The sequence below is a fragment of the Ursus arctos genome, unplaced genomic scaffold (genome assembly GCF_023065955.2).
Source record: "Ursus arctos isolate Adak ecotype North America unplaced genomic scaffold, UrsArc2.0 scaffold_25, whole genome shotgun sequence".
Classification (NCBI taxonomy): Eukaryota; Metazoa; Chordata; class Mammalia; order Carnivora; family Ursidae; genus Ursus; species Ursus arctos.
The window spans coordinates 38683807-38702999 of NW_026622930.1; the positions used below are offsets into that span (position 1 = coordinate 38683807).

A 19193-nucleotide genomic window follows, 5' to 3' on the forward strand; every position below is an offset into this window, starting at 1 on the left:
GAGAACAAATTTGAGTACAGCTAGGAGGAGTTTTGCCCTCTTCAATACCAGATGAGTGCACGGGACCCATCAGAGAAAGGTCTAAGGCAGCGGGAGCAGTCTAGCACTTATGAAGCTTAAAACTGCCCCACCAGGGCTACTTCTAGAACAAAATCCTTCCCAACGAAGAAACTGTCGAGGCTAAGTAAAAAATGAAACAGGATAAGGACAAAAAAGGCAATAAATAAATAAATAGATAGATAGATAAATAAGAGAGGGAGAAGATAGAAGAAGGGAACAGAGTCAGGAAATCTCAGAAAGTAAACACTACAATTTTTTTAAAGCACATATAAACAACAGAAGAGGGAGATCTCTGAAGGTAGGAAAGCTTTCCCAAACCACACTTCATTTTCAAAGTTAAAAACAAAACTAATTTTTAAAAAATGAGCAACAGGAAAAGTATTGCGATCAAATCCCAGACAACTCTAGGAGAGCTAGAGCAGGAACGGGAGGGAGAGGAAGGGAGGTGGGGGTGTGGAGAGAGAGAGAGAGGGGGACAAGGCTGTAGGCAATAAAAGTACACCAGAAAGATATGCTCAGAGACTTATGACTGTTGACTTACTATTTTAAAACGAGCAAAAAGATGTTAAGAATGATACAAAATATAAAATAACAACATAAATCTGGATTAGAAAAACTCAAGAGTGAAGTCAAAGAACCCATAAAAGAATTTGAAATACAATAAAAACATTTCAGAAACAAAGTCTAAATAGTCAAACACAAAAACAAGTAAACACAGTAGATAATGCTTTAAAAGACACAGAAGTCATTAAAAAAAGGAAGAACTGTAAAAAGCAAATCAATTGAAAATTATGAACCCCATGAAATATCACCTTACACCAGTTAGAATGGCAACAATTAACAAGACAGGGAACAACAAATGTTCGGGAGGATGTGGAGAAAGGGGAACCTCTTACACTGCTGGTGGGAATGCAGGCTGGTATGGCCACTCTGAAAAACAGTATGCAGGTGCCTCAGGATGTTAAAAATAGAACTTCTCTATAATACAGCAATTGCACTACTGGGTATTTACCCCAAAGATACAAATGTAGTGATCCAAAAGGACACAGGCACCCTAATGTTCATAGCAGCAATGTCCACAATAGCCAAACTGTGGAAGAAGCAGAGATGTCCTCCAACAGATGAATGGATAAAGAAGATGTGGTCCATATATACAATGGAATATTACTCAGACATCAGAAAGGATGAATACCCACCATTTGCATCAACGTGGATGGAACTGGAGGGTATTATGCTGGGCAAAATAAGTTAATCAGAGAAAGACAATTATCATATGGTTTCACTTATATGTGGAATATAAGGAGTAGCACAGAGGACCATAAGGGAAGGGAGGGAAAACTGAATAAGAAGAAATCGGAGAGGGAGAAAAACCATGAGAGGCTCTGGACTCCGGGAAACAAATTGAGGGTTGCAGAAGGTGGGGGGGGGGGGGTAACTGGGTGATGGGCATTAAGGAGGACACATGATCTGATGAGCACTGGGTGTTATATGCAACTAATGAATCATTGAACACTGTATCAAAACCTAATGATGTACTATATGTTGGCTAATTGAACTTAATAAAAAAAATTTTAATAGATAAAAAGGACTCAAGAGAAAGTGACAAATAGTGAAGATAGATAAAGATTCACTGTATGAATATTGTGAGTCCCTGAAAAAAACCAAAGCAAGGAAACAGAAAAATGGCTAAAAACTTCCAGTTTGAAAAAAGAAAAGAAAGGGGCACTTGGGTGGCTCAGTTGGTTAGGCATCTGCCTTCAACTTGGGTCATGATCCTGGGGTCCTGGGATAGAGCCCCAATCGGGCTCCCCGCTCAGTGGGGAGCCTGCTTCTCCCGCTCCCTCTCTTTCTGCTCCTCCCCCCTGCTGATGCTCTCTCATGCTCTCTCTCTCTCAAATAAATAAAATCTTAAAAGAAAAAACTTAAAAAAATAAAGAAAAGAAAGAAAAAAATCATTTTAATCTGCATTTTGGAAAAACATACTGTGGATCCAAAATATTGGCCCAGGCAACCAATGTCAAGACATATTCTAGTAAAATTACTAGACTTTGAAGAAAACTAAAAATGTTTTTTGGCCATCTAAAAGAAAAAAAAACATGTAACTTAAGGGGAAAAAATTATACGTTCTCATCAGACTTTTGTACAGCAACACTTTATGTCAGAAGAAAATAAAATAGCATTGAAGATGCCCAGGGAAATAAATTGTGAGTTAAGGATTTTATATCTAGCAAAACTGCTGTTCATGTATAAAGGATGTAGAAAAACTATTATCCACACGCAGTAATGGAAGGGATATTGTTCCCATAAGCCCTTCCTGAGGAATCTATAATAGAATATTTTTCAGACAATCAAAATATTTACAGAGATACCAATCTGGTGACAAGAATTAAATATACAGTTACCAATGAACTAAAAGGGAGAGTATACAGAGTGCAAGGCTACATGCTCTGACAAAGTATAAAGGGAATGATAATTTTAATTATTTTTTTAAATAAGGAATAATGGAAAAAACATATACAAAATAAAAAACATCTTTCTAGTGACCATATTGATGAGAGTATTAGTGCTGTCATTCTGAGCCCGCTGTGTGTGTAATAGGGGATTAAACAATGAGCAATTATTAAATATTCCGATGCTATTACTTTGTATCCTTGAGAATCAAGATTCTTGGCATGAGAGAAAAAAAGATATAGATGTAAGTAACAGAAAAGGTTAAGCTAAAAGATTTTCAGTCTTGAATCTGAATTGGAAATACTAATATAAATTTATGAGGTTAGTTTTAGTTATACATACATATTACAGTCTCTCGCACACACACACCCCTTCCCCACAACAAACCTGTCCAATGGAAAGACCTAGAAACAAAGACCAACCCTGACATACCACTCTTCTCTAAGAAATATTAAGGCTCAGGGCGCCTGGGTGGCTCAGTCAGTTCAGTGGTGGACTTTTGGTTTTGGCTCAGGTCATGGTCTCAGGGTCGTGGAATCAAGCCCTGCATTGGGCTACTTGCTCAGCACCGAGCCTGCCAGAGATTTTCTCCCTCTCGTCCCACCCTGCTCCTTCCTCCGCTCGTGCTCGCTCTTTCTCTCTCAAATAAATAAATAAAATCTTTAAAAAAAATAAAAGAAACTAGAGCTCCTTGAAGAAGTCCCATGTCTACAACAGAAAACACAGAAAATGTATGTGGAACATCTCTTATACCAGGTGGTAAAGAAGCTTATCAGAGACCGCTAGGGTCATGGCAAAAGAAGCGCATTTTAAGATGCTCCCATTGGCTAAGGATGAGACCATTTGAGCTTCAGTCATGGTAATTGCAGTGGATGGGCTCTCATCGAATATGTTTAAGTCCCTGCATTCCTAATGATATTAAAACAAAAAAGGAATTGCTCATCTTTGAGAAAACACAAGGAACCAATTCACTATCTTCAAAATTGGTAAATAAAGACAAATAAGCATCTATTCTGCATTTTCTTTTTTTGAAAGTAATCCCTGCACGAAACATGGGGCTTACACTCACAACCGCAAGATCAAGAGTCACAGGCTCTACCGACTTGAGCCAGCCAGCCGCCCCTATTCTGCATTTTCTACATGACTGGGACTACTGATAACCAAGTAACAGATAAGGGGAAATGTCTATGCAAAAATATTCCAAATCACTGATGAATTAATGGACATAGGCATTAATAATGGCTACTGGCATCAGAAAAGTGAGTCTGCCAGACATCATCTGCTTCCTACAGTCTTGCCAGAGGAGTGGAACCAGAGCCTGATCCAATCTCTGGATCTGGTTGTCAGTTTGCAGAAAATATGGAGGGTGGAGGGCATGTAAGCTTATATCATAAGCAAATCAGCAGGGTCTAGCCTGTGGGACACTTTTGGGGTTGGAAGGTCAAAATATTTCTACAGATAAACTCTGGAGAGTGGAAGGGGACAGAAGGGAAGAGAAGGAAAAACTATAAATTAAAAGAGACTTAAACAATTTTTAGAATGGCAAAACCAAACTATTGTGCTAGGTGGGGATGCACATTTGGATGATGGAACTGTGGGGGAAAAGCAGGGAGAGGATTACTATAGAGGTCAGGATAATGATTTCTTGAAGGGATGGGGAATATATAGAAGAGGCTTATGTTGTAGGTTACAAAGTTCTATTTCTTGACCTGGGTGTTAGTAATAAGCACATTCACCTCATAATAATTTATGGAACCACATGCTCGTAGTATGTAGTTTTCTGTATCTGTGTTTTATTTTACAATAAAAAGGTGAAAATATACATGTAGAGTATCTCCTCTGTCTGATCACCCCTAACATCCCTATAGTCATTTTTCGAGACACATTTATACATCAGATACTTGATGTTTGAGAGGTTCATGTCTAGCAACCTTTGCCAATCTTAAAATTTGAAAATACCACTCGGGCATAAAATATGTCCAGTTCTCTTGTCTGTAAAATGGCCAAAGTAATATCAATCCAATAAGTAGGCTGTGATAGAAATTTTTCTAAGGCGAGCACAACTATACTGCAAAATACATGCTGGGCAGCTGGCTAAGCCATCTAAAAGCGCTATCTAAAGCACTATAAGTGCCTTGCATGACTTAAGAGTTTACTTCTTTTTTTTCTAAAAAAAGGATTTATTTATTTTAGAGAGAGAGAGAGTGCAGAGTGGGGGGCGGAGGGTGGTAGAGGGGAGGGTGAGAGAGAGAAACTCAAGCAGACCCCTGCTGAGCAAGGAGCCCAATGCAGGGCTTGATCCCACCATCGTGAAATCATGACCTGAGCTGAAATCAAGAGTTGGATGCTTAACTGACCGAACCACCCAGGCACCCCAAGAGTTTACTCTTTAAATTTTGTGCATAAGCAAAATTATTACTGTCATAACCTCTGGAACCACTGGCAAATCATCAGAAAAAAATATGCCAACAATTTACATATAGTTTTGGGACCTCTATTAAATTACCTTCTTTCCTCAAACTGCATATCAAACCGAGACTACCAGGGATTCTATTAAAAAGGACTTCAGCTTGGGGCCCCTGAGTGGCTTGAGTTTCTCTCTCCCTCTCCCTCTGTTCTTCCCCGCCACTCTCTCTCTCTCTTTCTCAAATAAACAAATACATCTTTTAAAAAAACAAAAGGACTTTGGCTTACTAAAAGAAATAAGGGTGGAGGTTTAATACTAAAACTTAAGGTCAGTAAGGAAAGCAACAGCTCCCGACACAGTGGGAGAAGCAGCAATGCAAGGGCTTTGATATGGTTGAAAGGGGGAAGGGAATGAATAAGAGCTGAGGATGATATGTTCTGAAAAGTTAGGCCAGTGACTTGGGACCCATGGAAACAGGGGATGCTGCGTTGGAGTTCTGGGGCCACATATGCAATTATTTTTGTTATATGATATATAACAAAGAAAACAAAAGCCAGATAAGATGCTTAGCTATATGTACATGGTGCATTACTCTGTTTGTCCCATGATCTATGAGAGGGCAAACACAAGTTAAGCAAGATCCACACATGTGACATTCAGGTAGAAAGGACAAGGCAGAAAGAAAGAGAAATAACAGGAATAATGAACAAATGGGAAGAGAACTGACAGCCTTAGATATGAAGTGGTGAACCAGAAAATGAAGAAGTAAGGACTCACAAGGAGAAAAATAAGAATGAGAAAACAAGAGCAGAAGAAAGTGGAAATGACAATTTCCAAAGAACATTTTATTTTTATTTTATTTTTTTTTTTTTAAGATTTTATTTATTTATTCGACAGAGATAGAGACAGCCAGCGAGAGAGGGAACACAAGCAGGGGGAGTGGGAGAGGAAGAAGCAGGCTCATAGCAGAGGAGCCTGATGTGGGGCTCGATCCCAGAATGCCGGGATCACGCCCTGAGTCGAAGGCAGACGTTTAACCGCTGTGCCACCCAGGCGCCCCTCCAAAGAACATTTTAAAAACAAAATTTAATAAATTTACTTTAAAGTAGTTAGAAATCAGATATGACCACACGTGTATATTTGGTTTGCAAATGGAATCTGAATCTAAGACCTATTTTATTTCATTTTTTAATTTTTTTTGAAGATTTTTTATTTATTAGAGAGAGAGCACAAGCAGGTTGGGGGAGCGACAGGCAGAGGGAGAAGCAGACTTCCCTGCTGAGCGGGGAGCCCGATGTGGTACTCAGTCCCGGACCCAAGATCATGACCTGAGCCAAAGGCAGGTACTTAACTGACTGAGCCACTCAGGCGCCCTCTAAGACCTATTTTAGACAAAGTAACATACCATGTTTTGTTTTGTTCCTAATTTGAGGTGTATAATCTTGAATATGGTATATTTGAGGTCTTCATTACAAAAATAATTTGTCTATTAAATTCTTTTACTTAAATAATTAAAAAAAGACAGTTCTTACCAGGTGGTATACATCATCTAAACAAGTAAATTCATTAAAGCTGATATTAAGTTTTCGAAGTCCTGTTAACTTGGAGAGATCTCTCAATTTACTCAGGCTGTTTCCATGGAGATTCAGACTCTGAAATAGAATGAAATGTAAATAAAAAATAAGACATTATATTCTACATCATAGTTATTTAAATAACACTAAGAGAGAGCCAATAAGAAACAAATCTAATGCATGATTTTAAAAGGTAGAGTTTATAATAGCATTATTGGACCCTGTTCTTGATTAATTTGGTTTTCCACTCGGTCTAGAAATTCTTTTTAGAAAATAGTTAAATATATTGTTAAGACATTTATTGAGGCATACCTATTTCTAAAGCTAGCCAGTGAACATGTAGGCCCTAAAGATTTGGGGTATTGGCGAGGATACCTCACAGGAAAGAAGATGGCAGGGCTACATCTTGACTGCAGAAAACTGTATGAGGGCACTGGACTAAGGAACAGAGGATGAGGGTGTTAAAGCAGGAGGACAGACACTCAAAGAAGGAGGTAGGAGAGTGCTTCCATATCAGAATTTGGCCTAAATTTTCCCTGTCCATTTGATTCTGCACTCAATAAAAAGGAATGTTAATACAGTTGTATATTTAGGGGATACCCTGATGACAACATATTTTTCTGTCTTTAGACTACACCATTGTGAATGATATCAAGTGAAGATTACATTCATGCATAGTATACATCCTAAGTCGTGGCACAAGAAAATGTATTAATATAATTGACCTCAATATTCACAACAAATGGGTTTTATGATAAAATCAAGTGTCTACTTCCCAATTCACTTCACTCACCACCACCATCTTATATCCTATTATACTGTGGACATAACATAAATTCCTGGCAAGAGAAACATCTAAATGTTGAGTAGTTGTCAAAATTTGGTTCAAATTGTTAAGAAGGATGAAATTAGGGAGAAGAGTTTATTCTACAGATCACACACTGGTATCATCCATGATAGATTCTACAGGTACTTTACGCTTAACATGTCCAAACTGAATTCATCATTTTTCCTATATATCTGCCTGGCAGTCTGTGTTTTCAGTCCTGATTAAGAGTTTCACTATCTATCGAAAGATATTGTTTACCATCCCCTTTACCTCTTTTCCATATACATTTGATCTAGAGATGTTTCTCAAACCAACCGTTCCATACCATCACCACTACAAGTACCTTAGTTCAGACAATTATTTGTCCTTTGGACTACTGCAATAGTTTTCAACGGATATCCATACCATTAGTCTGACTTTAGTTAAATCTAATCCACAAGTTGCCAAAATGAGGGTCTTTAAAAACACAGAACCCATTCCTTAAAGAAAATCTAAAATTTAAAATTTGCCTTCAACAATCCATCCTATTTGATATAACCTCCTACTCTTCCAATCACAGCCTCACGTGTCTTCCTTGTATTCCAGCCTACACCTTCACCTTCCACCAGTACACACCCTGTGTTCATAGTCACAGTATGTTTCCTGCTAACACTAGGATCTTTCCAAAACCAGGCGCTTCTAGATAGTGTATTTCCTCTGCCTGGAAGATGTAAACAACTAAATTTCTCATATTCTTCAGAATCTGCACAAAGTTATCTCTTTCTGTGGCGTTCTCCCAGCAACTCCAAGCTTCCTATGTTGTCTACATACCTTTCTCCTCCACTAAAATGTCCTCGAGACAGGGAAAATTCACTTTGAACTCCCAATACTTACCTCATGGCCTAAAACACAGCAAATGCTCAGTAAATGCTAGATGAATAAATCATTGCAAAAGCCAGACATGCAATGAACAACTCTATTTTTCTGTTCAAGTAAAATTAACATACAGTGTTGTATTAGTTTCAGGTGTATAATATGATTCAACAATTCTATACATTGCCCAGTGCTCATCACAATAAGTGTACTCTTAATCCCCTTCACCTATTTCACCCATCCCCCCCACCTTCCTCCCACCTTTATTTCTGTATATTTTATTTATTTTTATGGATGTCTTCAAAAAACTCCATCTAGTGGGGAAGACTGAAAAGAAAATAAGAGGTATGTATCCTGAATTTTGTAATGGCACAAAGGAAGGAGAATAAAGGGTGTGATGTCTAAACATTCTTGTTGTAATATCTAGCATTTTTACTAGAAGAGTTAGAAGGTTTTTCTGGCTTTTAAGCCATATAGGCAAATTTAGGATGAGAGGTTCTTTCATTCTTATGCTGTGGGTATTGATCAAATTAAGGCAGTCAGGTGGAAGTCACGAGCAAGCCAGGGTATTCTGAAGTCTTATTCTCCTCACTGTTTTTTATCTTACAAATCAAAGATAATAAAAAGGACCTACTTTTTTTTTTTTTACTATTGCTGTTTTTTTAACTTTTATTTAATCCCTTTAAATCTATAGAAATATATGTTCTAGAAGCTCAGTCCAGTCAGAACTCATGCATTTATTAAGCCTTTCATTACTAAAGCTTTATTATCAAAAATGTATTACTCAAATATGAAATCTTGACATTATAGCACAGAAACAATAATTTCTCCGTACTGTCAGCTCAAAGATTGCTCCTGTAATCACTATACTGCATCTTTATGATGCAGATGGTGATACTGTCATCACATTATGAAACTTTCCTTCCTTTCTAATAATAACTGGCTAAGGTCAAAACTTAATCTCCTAGACTTGAAGATTTATTTAGTGGATGGTGATGATGTAGTTGGACAAAAGCAATCCCATAAACAACTTGAAAAGAGATGTTTTCTAAATATTTTCAGAAGCAGACTCAAAATTACTGACCACACTGATTATTTTAAAAAATATTTTTGCATTCTTTTGGTTTCCCACAGTCACTTGAAAAAGACTGTCATCATAAACAAGCGATCTGGAAATGTCACATTGGAGCAATGTAATTGACTTTCAAGATAAAAATCATTTCTGAGTATTTATCTCAACTTTCAGTACACACATAGAAAGACAATGTCCTATGAGAATAACTTGTCTTCTCAAATATTCTTACCAGTGTATCAAGCAAATACCTACTTACTTGCCAGTTCTGCAGGTGCAGGCAAACCCACTTTCTCTGTAAGAACCAGTTGGTCTTTGTAAAGGTATTGTTTTTATAATGAGTATCTCATGTGTGCCAGGTGTTGTGCTAGAAAATGGCAGAGCCGATGCTAGTCTATGTGGTGTTTACAAGTATATTAGAAAGCGGCATCCATCCTTTCCTCGAGACACCTTTTCCTCCCAGCTTTTAGAAAATTGTCTCAATATGCCCATTTTATTAGTACAAGAAATTTTATGAAGAATTGTTAGAAAATTGTAGCAAATATACTGGTCTATGATTTAAAGGGTATCCCTTGGATATGGCCCTCTTGTGCCATGCACACCGCACCATCTTATATTGTTGCCCTGATACTGGGGATATACATATCGAAGAACAGCCATAGCCTCTGCCCCTGTGGGATTTTACAGTCTAGAAAGGATACAGAGCATATAACAAAGGAATCTGTCCTACACTCAGAGGTAAGAGAAAACTTGAATGCTTCAGTATAGATCTAAAAGGTGTGTGGGAATTAACTAGGAGAAGGGGGTCAGGGGAGAACATTCCATGCAGAGGACTAGCAAGTGCAGAGGTTCTGTGTTGGCTGCAGGCAGAATGCATTTAAGAAATAGGAAGGAGGCTGAGCACAGAGAGCTAAAGAGAGGGTAATATGAAAAAAGTCTGGAAAGGTAGGCCAGGAACCAGGCCATGCAAAATCTTATAGGCCATATTAAGGACTTGGGTTTTATTTTTAAAACAATGGAAAATCATTGAGGTTTTCAAGTAGGAGTGGTGAGGGGTGACAGGGATATCATGATCAGATTTGCATTCTGAAAAGATTGCTCTAGCTTTAACATGGAGAATGAGTTGGGGGCTCAAAGTGAAAGCAGGACAGGGCCTCTGTTGCACAGCTCTAGGAGGCACCCCCTAATCCCCATATTGAGTTATGTTCAGTTCTATAATGAATGGCACCCAAAGAATACATTAATAGTATATAACGTGAATTGCACCTCCTGGAGTTGTGCAGTGTTGCAATTGTAGAGTGCAGGGAGCCCTGTCAGAAGGCCATGGCAGTAGTCTAGGTCAGGGCTAATGATAGTTCAGATAGAATGGTAGCAGATTGGAAATGAACAGATCTGAAAGTCAAGGTACAGAGGTAGGCTTACTATCTCAATAGAACTGCCTCAGTGAAAGTAAGCTGCTTCAGTAGTAACTCAAATTCTATTGATTAATTTTATAAAGATAAAGCTCCGATGTTGTGTTGATTAATCCCGGAAACTGATTTGAAACTTCATCATTTAAGAGAGCTTATTTGTTATTCAGGAACAAAATACCTTGTAAACTAGAAGGCCACCCTCTAGGCCTATACTGTCTTGTACGGCAGTCACTAGCAACATGTTGCTAGTTTGAAAGCGCTGTAGACTGCAAATAGACCCCAGACATCAAAGACTTAGTTGAATCTATCTGATTAATGACTCTTCATATTGATTAAATATTGAAATGATAATATTTTAGATATATTGGATTAATTAAAATTAATCTTACCTCTTAATTAAAAAATTCTTAACATGGCTCGTAGAAAATTTTAAATTACATGTATGGTTCATATTATATTACCATCAGACAACACTGATCTAGTCCACAAAGTAGGAAAGGTTGAGGCATTTTTAACTTGGCAGCCTAATGGCTGGCATCACCAGATAGGTGCTTTAGTATTCTTAGACTTCATATGATAGATTATGATTCCAAATTCAAGGTCCAAATTCCAAATTTTATTCCTTATAATACTCACCACAATATGACTGTAAATACTAGTCTTGGCAAGAGAAAGTATTGTTTTATCATCCAAACTAATAAGTTTTGGCCTGGGCTTGATCCTGGGATCCATTTTTATAACTTCATCATCAAATTTCAAATCCTGGGACAATACTGATCCTTCTGAGTTTTTTTTGCTTTCTTCTAGAATAACATTGTTGAATGAAGAAAATAAAGAGTGAGCCTTGACCTAAAAAATTTATTAAAAATATTGAAAATTTGGTTGTTGTATTTATCATTTTGAACAAGAAACTAGCTATGTAACAAAGATGAATTATCGTTTTTTTCAGTTATATAGTAATGCCTATGATGATTAGAATCACATTAGGAAATCAATGAGAATAGATTAAAATTGTGGGCTAAGAATAAATGTGTTCATCCGTTCCCACTGAAAATTCCTAAATAATCCATAAGCATATGAAAGAATAAGGTATCTTTTTCTTGCCCATAGAGTGGAAATGTAAAAGATTGATAATATCTTATTTTGGTAAAGATGCAAAGAAACAAGCACGGTCACATACTGTTGGAAATTTGTAGAATGGCCAAGCCTTTGTAGAGAGTACTGGCAAAATCTACCAAAATTTAATATGTGTATATCTCTTTAATATGTATATATCTTTAATATGTGTATATCTCTGACAATTCTTCTACAAATCTATTCTGCAGAGAAACTTCTGTATTTGTATGAAGATGCAGCTATAATAATGTTCACTAAAGCAGTGTTTTAAATAGTAAGAACACTGGAAACAACCTATATGTTTCATCCACAGCGGAACAGTCAAATAAATCAGGGTATTACTGGATAGTATGCAGCCACCAAAAGAATTAAGTATAGACCTATATGCACTGAAGTGGAAATATGTCCAAAACATATTGTTAAAGGCAAAAAACATCACAAAATACTTAGGTCTTGATTCTACTATGTAATAGAAGGTATATGTTGTTATATATGTAAATACATAGAAAAAAAGATTGAAAGCAAACCCATAAAGCTGTTAACAGATTTCTTTATGAAAGGGAGTGGTGCTGGCGTTAAAGTGAAATCAGATTTTCATGTTTATTATGTTTTCTTCAATGTAGTTTGAATCTTTTTCAGTGAGATTACAGCCACATATTACTCAGGAAGTATATATGTGCATATAAAAATATTTAGGTGCCATAATGATTTGTTTTGAAAATTAAACCCTTCACTGAATAACCACTGTATATATGTTTATGTATAAATATATATGTTTAAGTATAAACTTGATATTACATTATTAGACTTCAAATTACTGTTCTGTTCTTATTTAAGGAATTCCAGTGTTAAAAATACATCCATACCACTGTAATATACTCAAATTCAACAATGTATTCTGGCAAAACAAGGTCATGATCAAAGACAAACCACTTGCACTGCCGAACGCTGCAATCACAGTTTCTTTGTCCCATGATAGAATCTACAGTAAAATAAAAAACAAGAAAAATACTCTTCAAAATGAAATATAATGTACTTTTTTCATTATTACACAGATTAATGAACAATAAACTCAGTTCCAACTACCATGTTATTAAAAGTGTTTTATTTCTTATATTTTTCCACCCCTCCTAGACAGTTTCTTAATTCTAGAAATACTTACTAGTCACCCTTTCACTATGTAGACTAGTAGGGTTTAATTTTATTCAAGTCCTTTTCCTTTTCATACTTTTCCATTTTTCTGTTCAATGTGTGGCCATATATTTTTGACAAATGTATTACTCAAAAACCTTTGTTATTAAAAGTCTGTGGGTTTTTCATCTTTTGAAGTACATATAATATACATGAAATATACAGTCTAAACATGAAATATATATTATACATGAAATACATAAAATATATATGTATTATGTAATATATATGTATATAATATACATATAATATATGAAACACATAATCTATAGTATATATACATGATATATATGAAATACAGATAACAGTATGTGTGAGTGTGTAAATATAAAATGAAAGTTTACAAAATAAAAATCTACACACACACATGCATAAATGTCATTGAAGTGGGGAGCAGAAAAATAGAAACTCATTAGTAGCTAGCAAAGGAGTTTTTAGAAGAGTTTACAAACTTTGCTGGTAGAGGTTAAACTCTACACATTAGTATTAAACACCAACATTTTGTATTCAGAAAAATTAAAGCAGATTTCTCTTTATGGCAGACATACTTAGTATATATTTTCGAGGAACGAACACTGAATTAACCATTGGATAGTTAGCTTGATTGATGGAGTCCTGTTCACGAGCCTGAACACTCTGGCCAAGGAAGACCTTTGTAATGAGGAGGATGCCTAAATGTGAATAAAAAATAATTTTAACACTAATTCATTTTGGTAACTTTCCCATATCACTTTCCTTAATGGTCCCAAACCTGACTATATGTTGTGTAAGGGGAGAAATCCTGGCTACCTTGTTTGCCATTGTATAGGAAAACAGAAGCTCACTAAATATTTGTTGACCAAATGAAATAATTATGAAAGAGGATTCCTGTGATTATATCAAGCAAAGCTTTACAGAAAAGGAAGAAGGAAAGAAAATAATAAGTTTTTTATTAAGTAATTTAAAGTAAGAAACTTTTTGTTGTTACTAACTGGGTAAAAATTCATCTCTGTAACGTCAGCACCTAGCACATAGCTTAAATCATAGGAGGCACTCAATACATGTTTACTGAATGGATAAACATTTCTTTTCCCTTTCAATCCCTAAGGAATCTTTGGATTCACTCATTCCTAAGGATCTCTAGGAGTCAATCCTATAAAGTAACTTGTAATCACTAGGCATAAAACATTTAGATGACTTTTTTTTTTTTTACTATGTACGAGTTATAAAATGCAAATTGAGAGACCCCAATTGTTTTGGGAAACATATTTCAGGAGGATCTAAAAGGATCTAGAAAAACATCATGAGGTGTTTCTTAAGATGGGAATAGAGGAGAATGAGAGAAAAGAAGCAAAAGGTTTTTTCAAATAACAAGTTCTTTCTAGATTCAATAATCTGCTTGATTTTCTGATTATTATTAACTGAATGAAAGACTGCAAAACACATGTAGTTCAACATGAATAATCTTAGCAGAACTATTGCTGGAACCTAGACTATTACTCTTATAGACTTAAGTTAACCAAATTTCTAACTCCGCAGTCATCAGTAGGTTGAATAGTGGAGATCAAAGAATAGATGTCCCTTACTCCCTGACCTGGTCAGTTCTGCTTATATATTCTTTGGTCATATGCACTAATATTTCATCTTACAGCTCTTATGAAAATTGTAATTTTACATTTATTTGTATGATTATTAATGTTTGTCAGTACCATAAAGGAGCACTGTGCCTAGTTTGCATAGACTGTATCCCTATCACTTACTGGGAGCCTAACACGCAGTAAGCATTCCATAATAACTGGTGGAACTGAAGAATGAACAGTGGGAGGTTGAGGCAAAAGGACCTGATGAGCGGGTTTTTTCCGCCAATCTGTGGTTAACAGGGAACCTCTCCTATAATTGTCTTGCAGATTCGCTCATATGCTTTTATTTATCTATATATTCAAGATGCAAATAAAATACTGATCACTGTGAATAAATGAAAGTACCAAAAGTTTATCTTCTGTGAGGCAATTTATAAAGCAATCTATACACTTCACAGTTTGTCTTTAGCCAGTTTTAGGTTTACAACCAAGTTTTCTTATCTTCTATTACGATGATTAAGGACAAATAAGGCCTGCCTTTCCGAGTGCTTGGTATGAAGATTATTGCATAATTGGGCTAGGTTCTCTTTTCTCTTTCCTGTGACTTTGGGGTGCAGTGTGTGCCTCTGTGTGTGTGTGTGTGTGTGTGTGTGTGTGTGTGTGTGACATACATATATATTGAATTTATTTTTAGGACACAAGTTAATGAAAAAAGGAGAGAGAGGAGCTAAGAGGGCAGTGTAGTAGGAGGACCCTAGGCTCGTCTTGTCTCTCCAATGAACAAAGCAGACTGTGAAAAGTGCTTGTTCCATATAAATTAGCTTAAATATGAGTAACAAATAAGTCCCATCCTACTAATGTTGACACAATAATCATCAAATATTTGTTCACAACTTAACTGAAGTAACAGATCAGAAAGTCATATATCACTACAGTGGTAAATACTAAGTAAAATCGTTTTTAGAAAATCTTCCTGATTGATAAAACTAAGTATTAAAAATGTCATGAAAATAATCAATGAAGACTTAGAACTAAAAAGTTCAGAAATTCTGTGTATTTATATTACCATGCCTGAAGAGCTCATGCTCAAGAGAGTTCTTCTTCTCATCTTTGTACTTTTGCTGTAAAAATTCAATTCTGGGACACTCACACATACTGAGGCTGTTAGCAAGAATAACAGCTTCTTTTCTGAGAGGCAGCTATAAAGAAAAAACAAAGTCTGAGTATTTTTATAAAATGGACCGTACTTCACCTTCAGTACAGATGGTTTATTGGTTTACATTTGTGCGTCTGGGCAAAGAAAAGTCAGGCTAGATTCGCTGAAAAGTAGACAAACTTCAGGTGCAACTTCATTGTGTAAGGCCATTTATATATTTTAAATTTACATGAAAAGAGGTTTATTAAAAGTGATACAGAATAATATTTGTTCCCATAAATGCAGCCAGAGTCAAGACTGACAACACTGTGTGATTGAAGGAACTGTAATTTTACACATTTTCAAGGATTCTCCACGAGTAATCGTGCAAATTCCAAAAAGAAAATCCTGTGTGACATTATATCAGTGAAGGTTCTTATTTAGATATCACATGTACAGATAGATAGATCGATATATAAATAAAGATTTGGTATAATAGTGGTTTTGGTTTAATAATATACACTGCTTTCCAGATACATCTCATTGTGCTAATGCACCAAAATCTTGGTTTGCACTGTGACTAGGTTTATTTCTTGAAGTGTTTTATCAGAAATACAGTACTACTACCTGTATAGTGGCTAACTTAACAACAACAACAAAAAAGAAATACAGTACTACAGTAAAATTCATATTACTTCCTGTGAAAGCAGTTCTGAAAAGCAAATAAAATCTCTATTTTTAGTAGTAGGACACCTAGAGGTAAGAGAGATTATATAGTCTATCTAAGGACAGAAGTAGAAATTAGCAAAGTCATGATTTGAACTCAGGTCTGCTCCTCCTTGTCATTATCTCAGTTTTGAAATTGTTACTAGTTTAATATTAGTAGCCAAATTATCTAAAAATATGTTCTCTATAAATGCTGAATTGCTTTTATATTTTTTCTTACTGAAGCCTGTTATCCAAAGAGATTTTTTAAAAAATAAATACTAAAATGTGGTTCGTTACTATAAATTCCACATCCCAGTAAATAGAACCTTCTCAGATTTCCAATGAACATCACTAAATATCCATTAGATACAAGCTATGCGCATGGCATTATGCAGCTATAGCATGGTCTTGGCCCTGAAATAACAGAGGGAAGGATCATGAAGAGAGCATAGGCAGTAATCTTTCTGACATTGGCTGTAGCAAGATTTTTTTAAATATGTCTCCTGAGGCAAGGGAAATAAAAGCAGAAGTAAACTGTCAGGACTACATCAGAACAAAATGTTTCTGCACAGCAAAGGAAAGAATCAACAGAACAAAAAAGCAACCTACTTAAATGAGAGGAGATATTTGCAAAGGATATATCATAAAGGGTTAGTATCCAAAATACACAAAGAACTTATAAAACTCAATACCTAAAAAGCAAAATCCAATTTAAAAATGGGCAGAAGACATGAACAGACATTTCTCAAAAGAAGACATACAGATGGCCAAAAGACAATGAAAAGATGTTCAACATCACTGATCATCAGGGAAATGCAAATCAAAACTTCAAGGAGAAATCACCTCACACCCGTCAAAATGGCTAAAATAAAACACACGTGAAACAAAAAGTGTTGGTGAGGATGTGGAGAAATAGGAACTCTTATGCTCTTTGGAGAAATGCAAGCTGGTGCAGCCAGTATGGAAAACAGTATAGAGGTTCCTTAAAAAGTTAAACATAGAACTACCCTACAATCCAGTAATCACACTACTAAGTATTTTCACACAAAAAACAAAAACACAAATTCAAAATGCATCATGCACCCACATGTTTATTGCAGCATTATTTGTAATACCAAATTACAAAAGCAGCCCAAGTGTCCACTGATAGATGAATGGATAAAGAACATGCGGTATATAGGCACAATGGAATATTATTCAGCCATTAAAAGGAATGAAATCTTGCCATTTGCAACAACATGGATGGAGCTAGAGAGTATTATGTTAAGGGAAATAAGTCAGTCAGAGGAAGACAAATACCATATAATTTCACTCATATGTGGAATTTAAGAAACAAAATAAGCAAAGGAAAAAAGAGAGAGAAACCAAGAAACAAACTCTTACCTATAGAGAACAAACTGATAGTTACCAGAGGGAAGGTAATAAGTTGGGGGATGAGGAAAATAGGGAATGGGGATTAAAGAGTACACTAAATTATTATGATGAAAAAATACGATTTAAAAAATAAGTAAATAACAACAAAAAAATAGAATCAGAAATGTAAAAAAAAAGGGGGGGGGGAGAAGATGGAAACTATACCCAGTAATTAAAAATAAAAACCATCACAAGATATGTCAAATAAGATCTTTATTTTCCCTTTTTTTTAGGTGGGGGAGGGGCAGAGGGACAGGGAGAAATAATCTCAAGCAGGCTCCCCACCCGGCACAGAGCCTGTTGTGAGCTCGACAGGGCTCCAGTGGGGCTTGCTTGAGTGGGGCTCAATCTCACAACCCTGAGATCATGACCTGAGCCGAAATCAAGAGTTGGAGGCTTAACCAACTGAGCCACCTCTCATTTTTTAAATGAAATGATCGAGTTTGTAGAGGTAAGGGATCAGTGGTAGGCTTTGAAGATTGGACATAATTAGTCAATAATATTGTTAATAACGTCATATGGTGACAAATGGTAACTACACTAGTCGAGGTAAGCATCGAGTAATGTACAGAATTGTCGAATCACTATATTGTACACCTGAAACTAATACAACATTATATGTCATCTATATTTCAGTAAGAACATTTTTTTAAAAAATTGATGTATTTCTATTCCACCCAGCTATGTTGCATGCTTACGAAAACTCAGTTGTGTTCCTAAACTTTTTTTATACCAGTTGTATTGGTTATTGAAATTCTACATATTAAATAAAACAATGAAATACGAGAAAGAATGAGAGTTGTTTCTATGAAAACTAAGTGGAAAGCTTTGGTAAGATTGCAGAGAAAGTAATCATTAGAAGCTTCTGTTAAAGCATGTGTAGGTGAGGCAAACACAAAAGTTTGGTGGTGCCAGGAGGATCACACAAACTAAAACTAGATTGATTTTTGCACTCAAGTTGCTTTGCAAGAATCTTTAAGTTCATGCTCAACTTTAAAGAAACTGAAACTAGTATGTAATATGGTTGTGGCCTGATGTACTATCAGGAGTTCCAACCTCATATCAAATGCTTTGGCCCTACATAAAAAGAAAGACAAATGATGGGGCCCCTGGGTGGCTTAGTCAGTTAAGCGTCTGCCTTCGGCTCAGGTCATGATCTCAGGATCTTGGGATTGAGTCCCATGTTGGGCTCTCTGCTCAGTGGAGAGTCTGCTTCTCCCTCTCCCTCTGTCCCTCCTTTCTCCCTACCCCCCCCACCCCCGCCACTTGTGCTCTCTCACTCTTTCTCTCAAGTAAATAAATAAAATCTTAAAAAAAAAAATGAAATGGAAGTTTATAGGTTTAAAAAAAATTTTTTTTAATTTTAAGTAAACACTACTCCACACATGAGGCTCAAACTCACGACTCTGAGATC

The 19193-nt window shown here is 36.0% G+C and overlaps 1 protein-coding gene across 1 annotated transcript in view; it reads right to left on the reverse strand.

Annotated features, from left to right (window-relative positions):
• Positions 1–19193, reverse strand: part of LRRC9 (leucine rich repeat containing 9) — a 137735-nt gene that overhangs the window by 78987 nt on the left and 39555 nt on the right. The window contains exons 13-17 of the mRNA XM_057318557.1: positions 15590–15722; positions 13513–13635; positions 12640–12755; positions 11294–11506; positions 6451–6570 (exon numbers count right to left, since the gene is read on the reverse strand). Coding sequence (XP_057174540.1) covers positions 6451–6570; positions 11294–11506; positions 12640–12755; positions 13513–13635; positions 15590–15722 — 705 coding nt within the window. The remainder of the gene's footprint in view (positions 1–6450; positions 6571–11293; positions 11507–12639; positions 12756–13512; positions 13636–15589; positions 15723–19193) is intronic.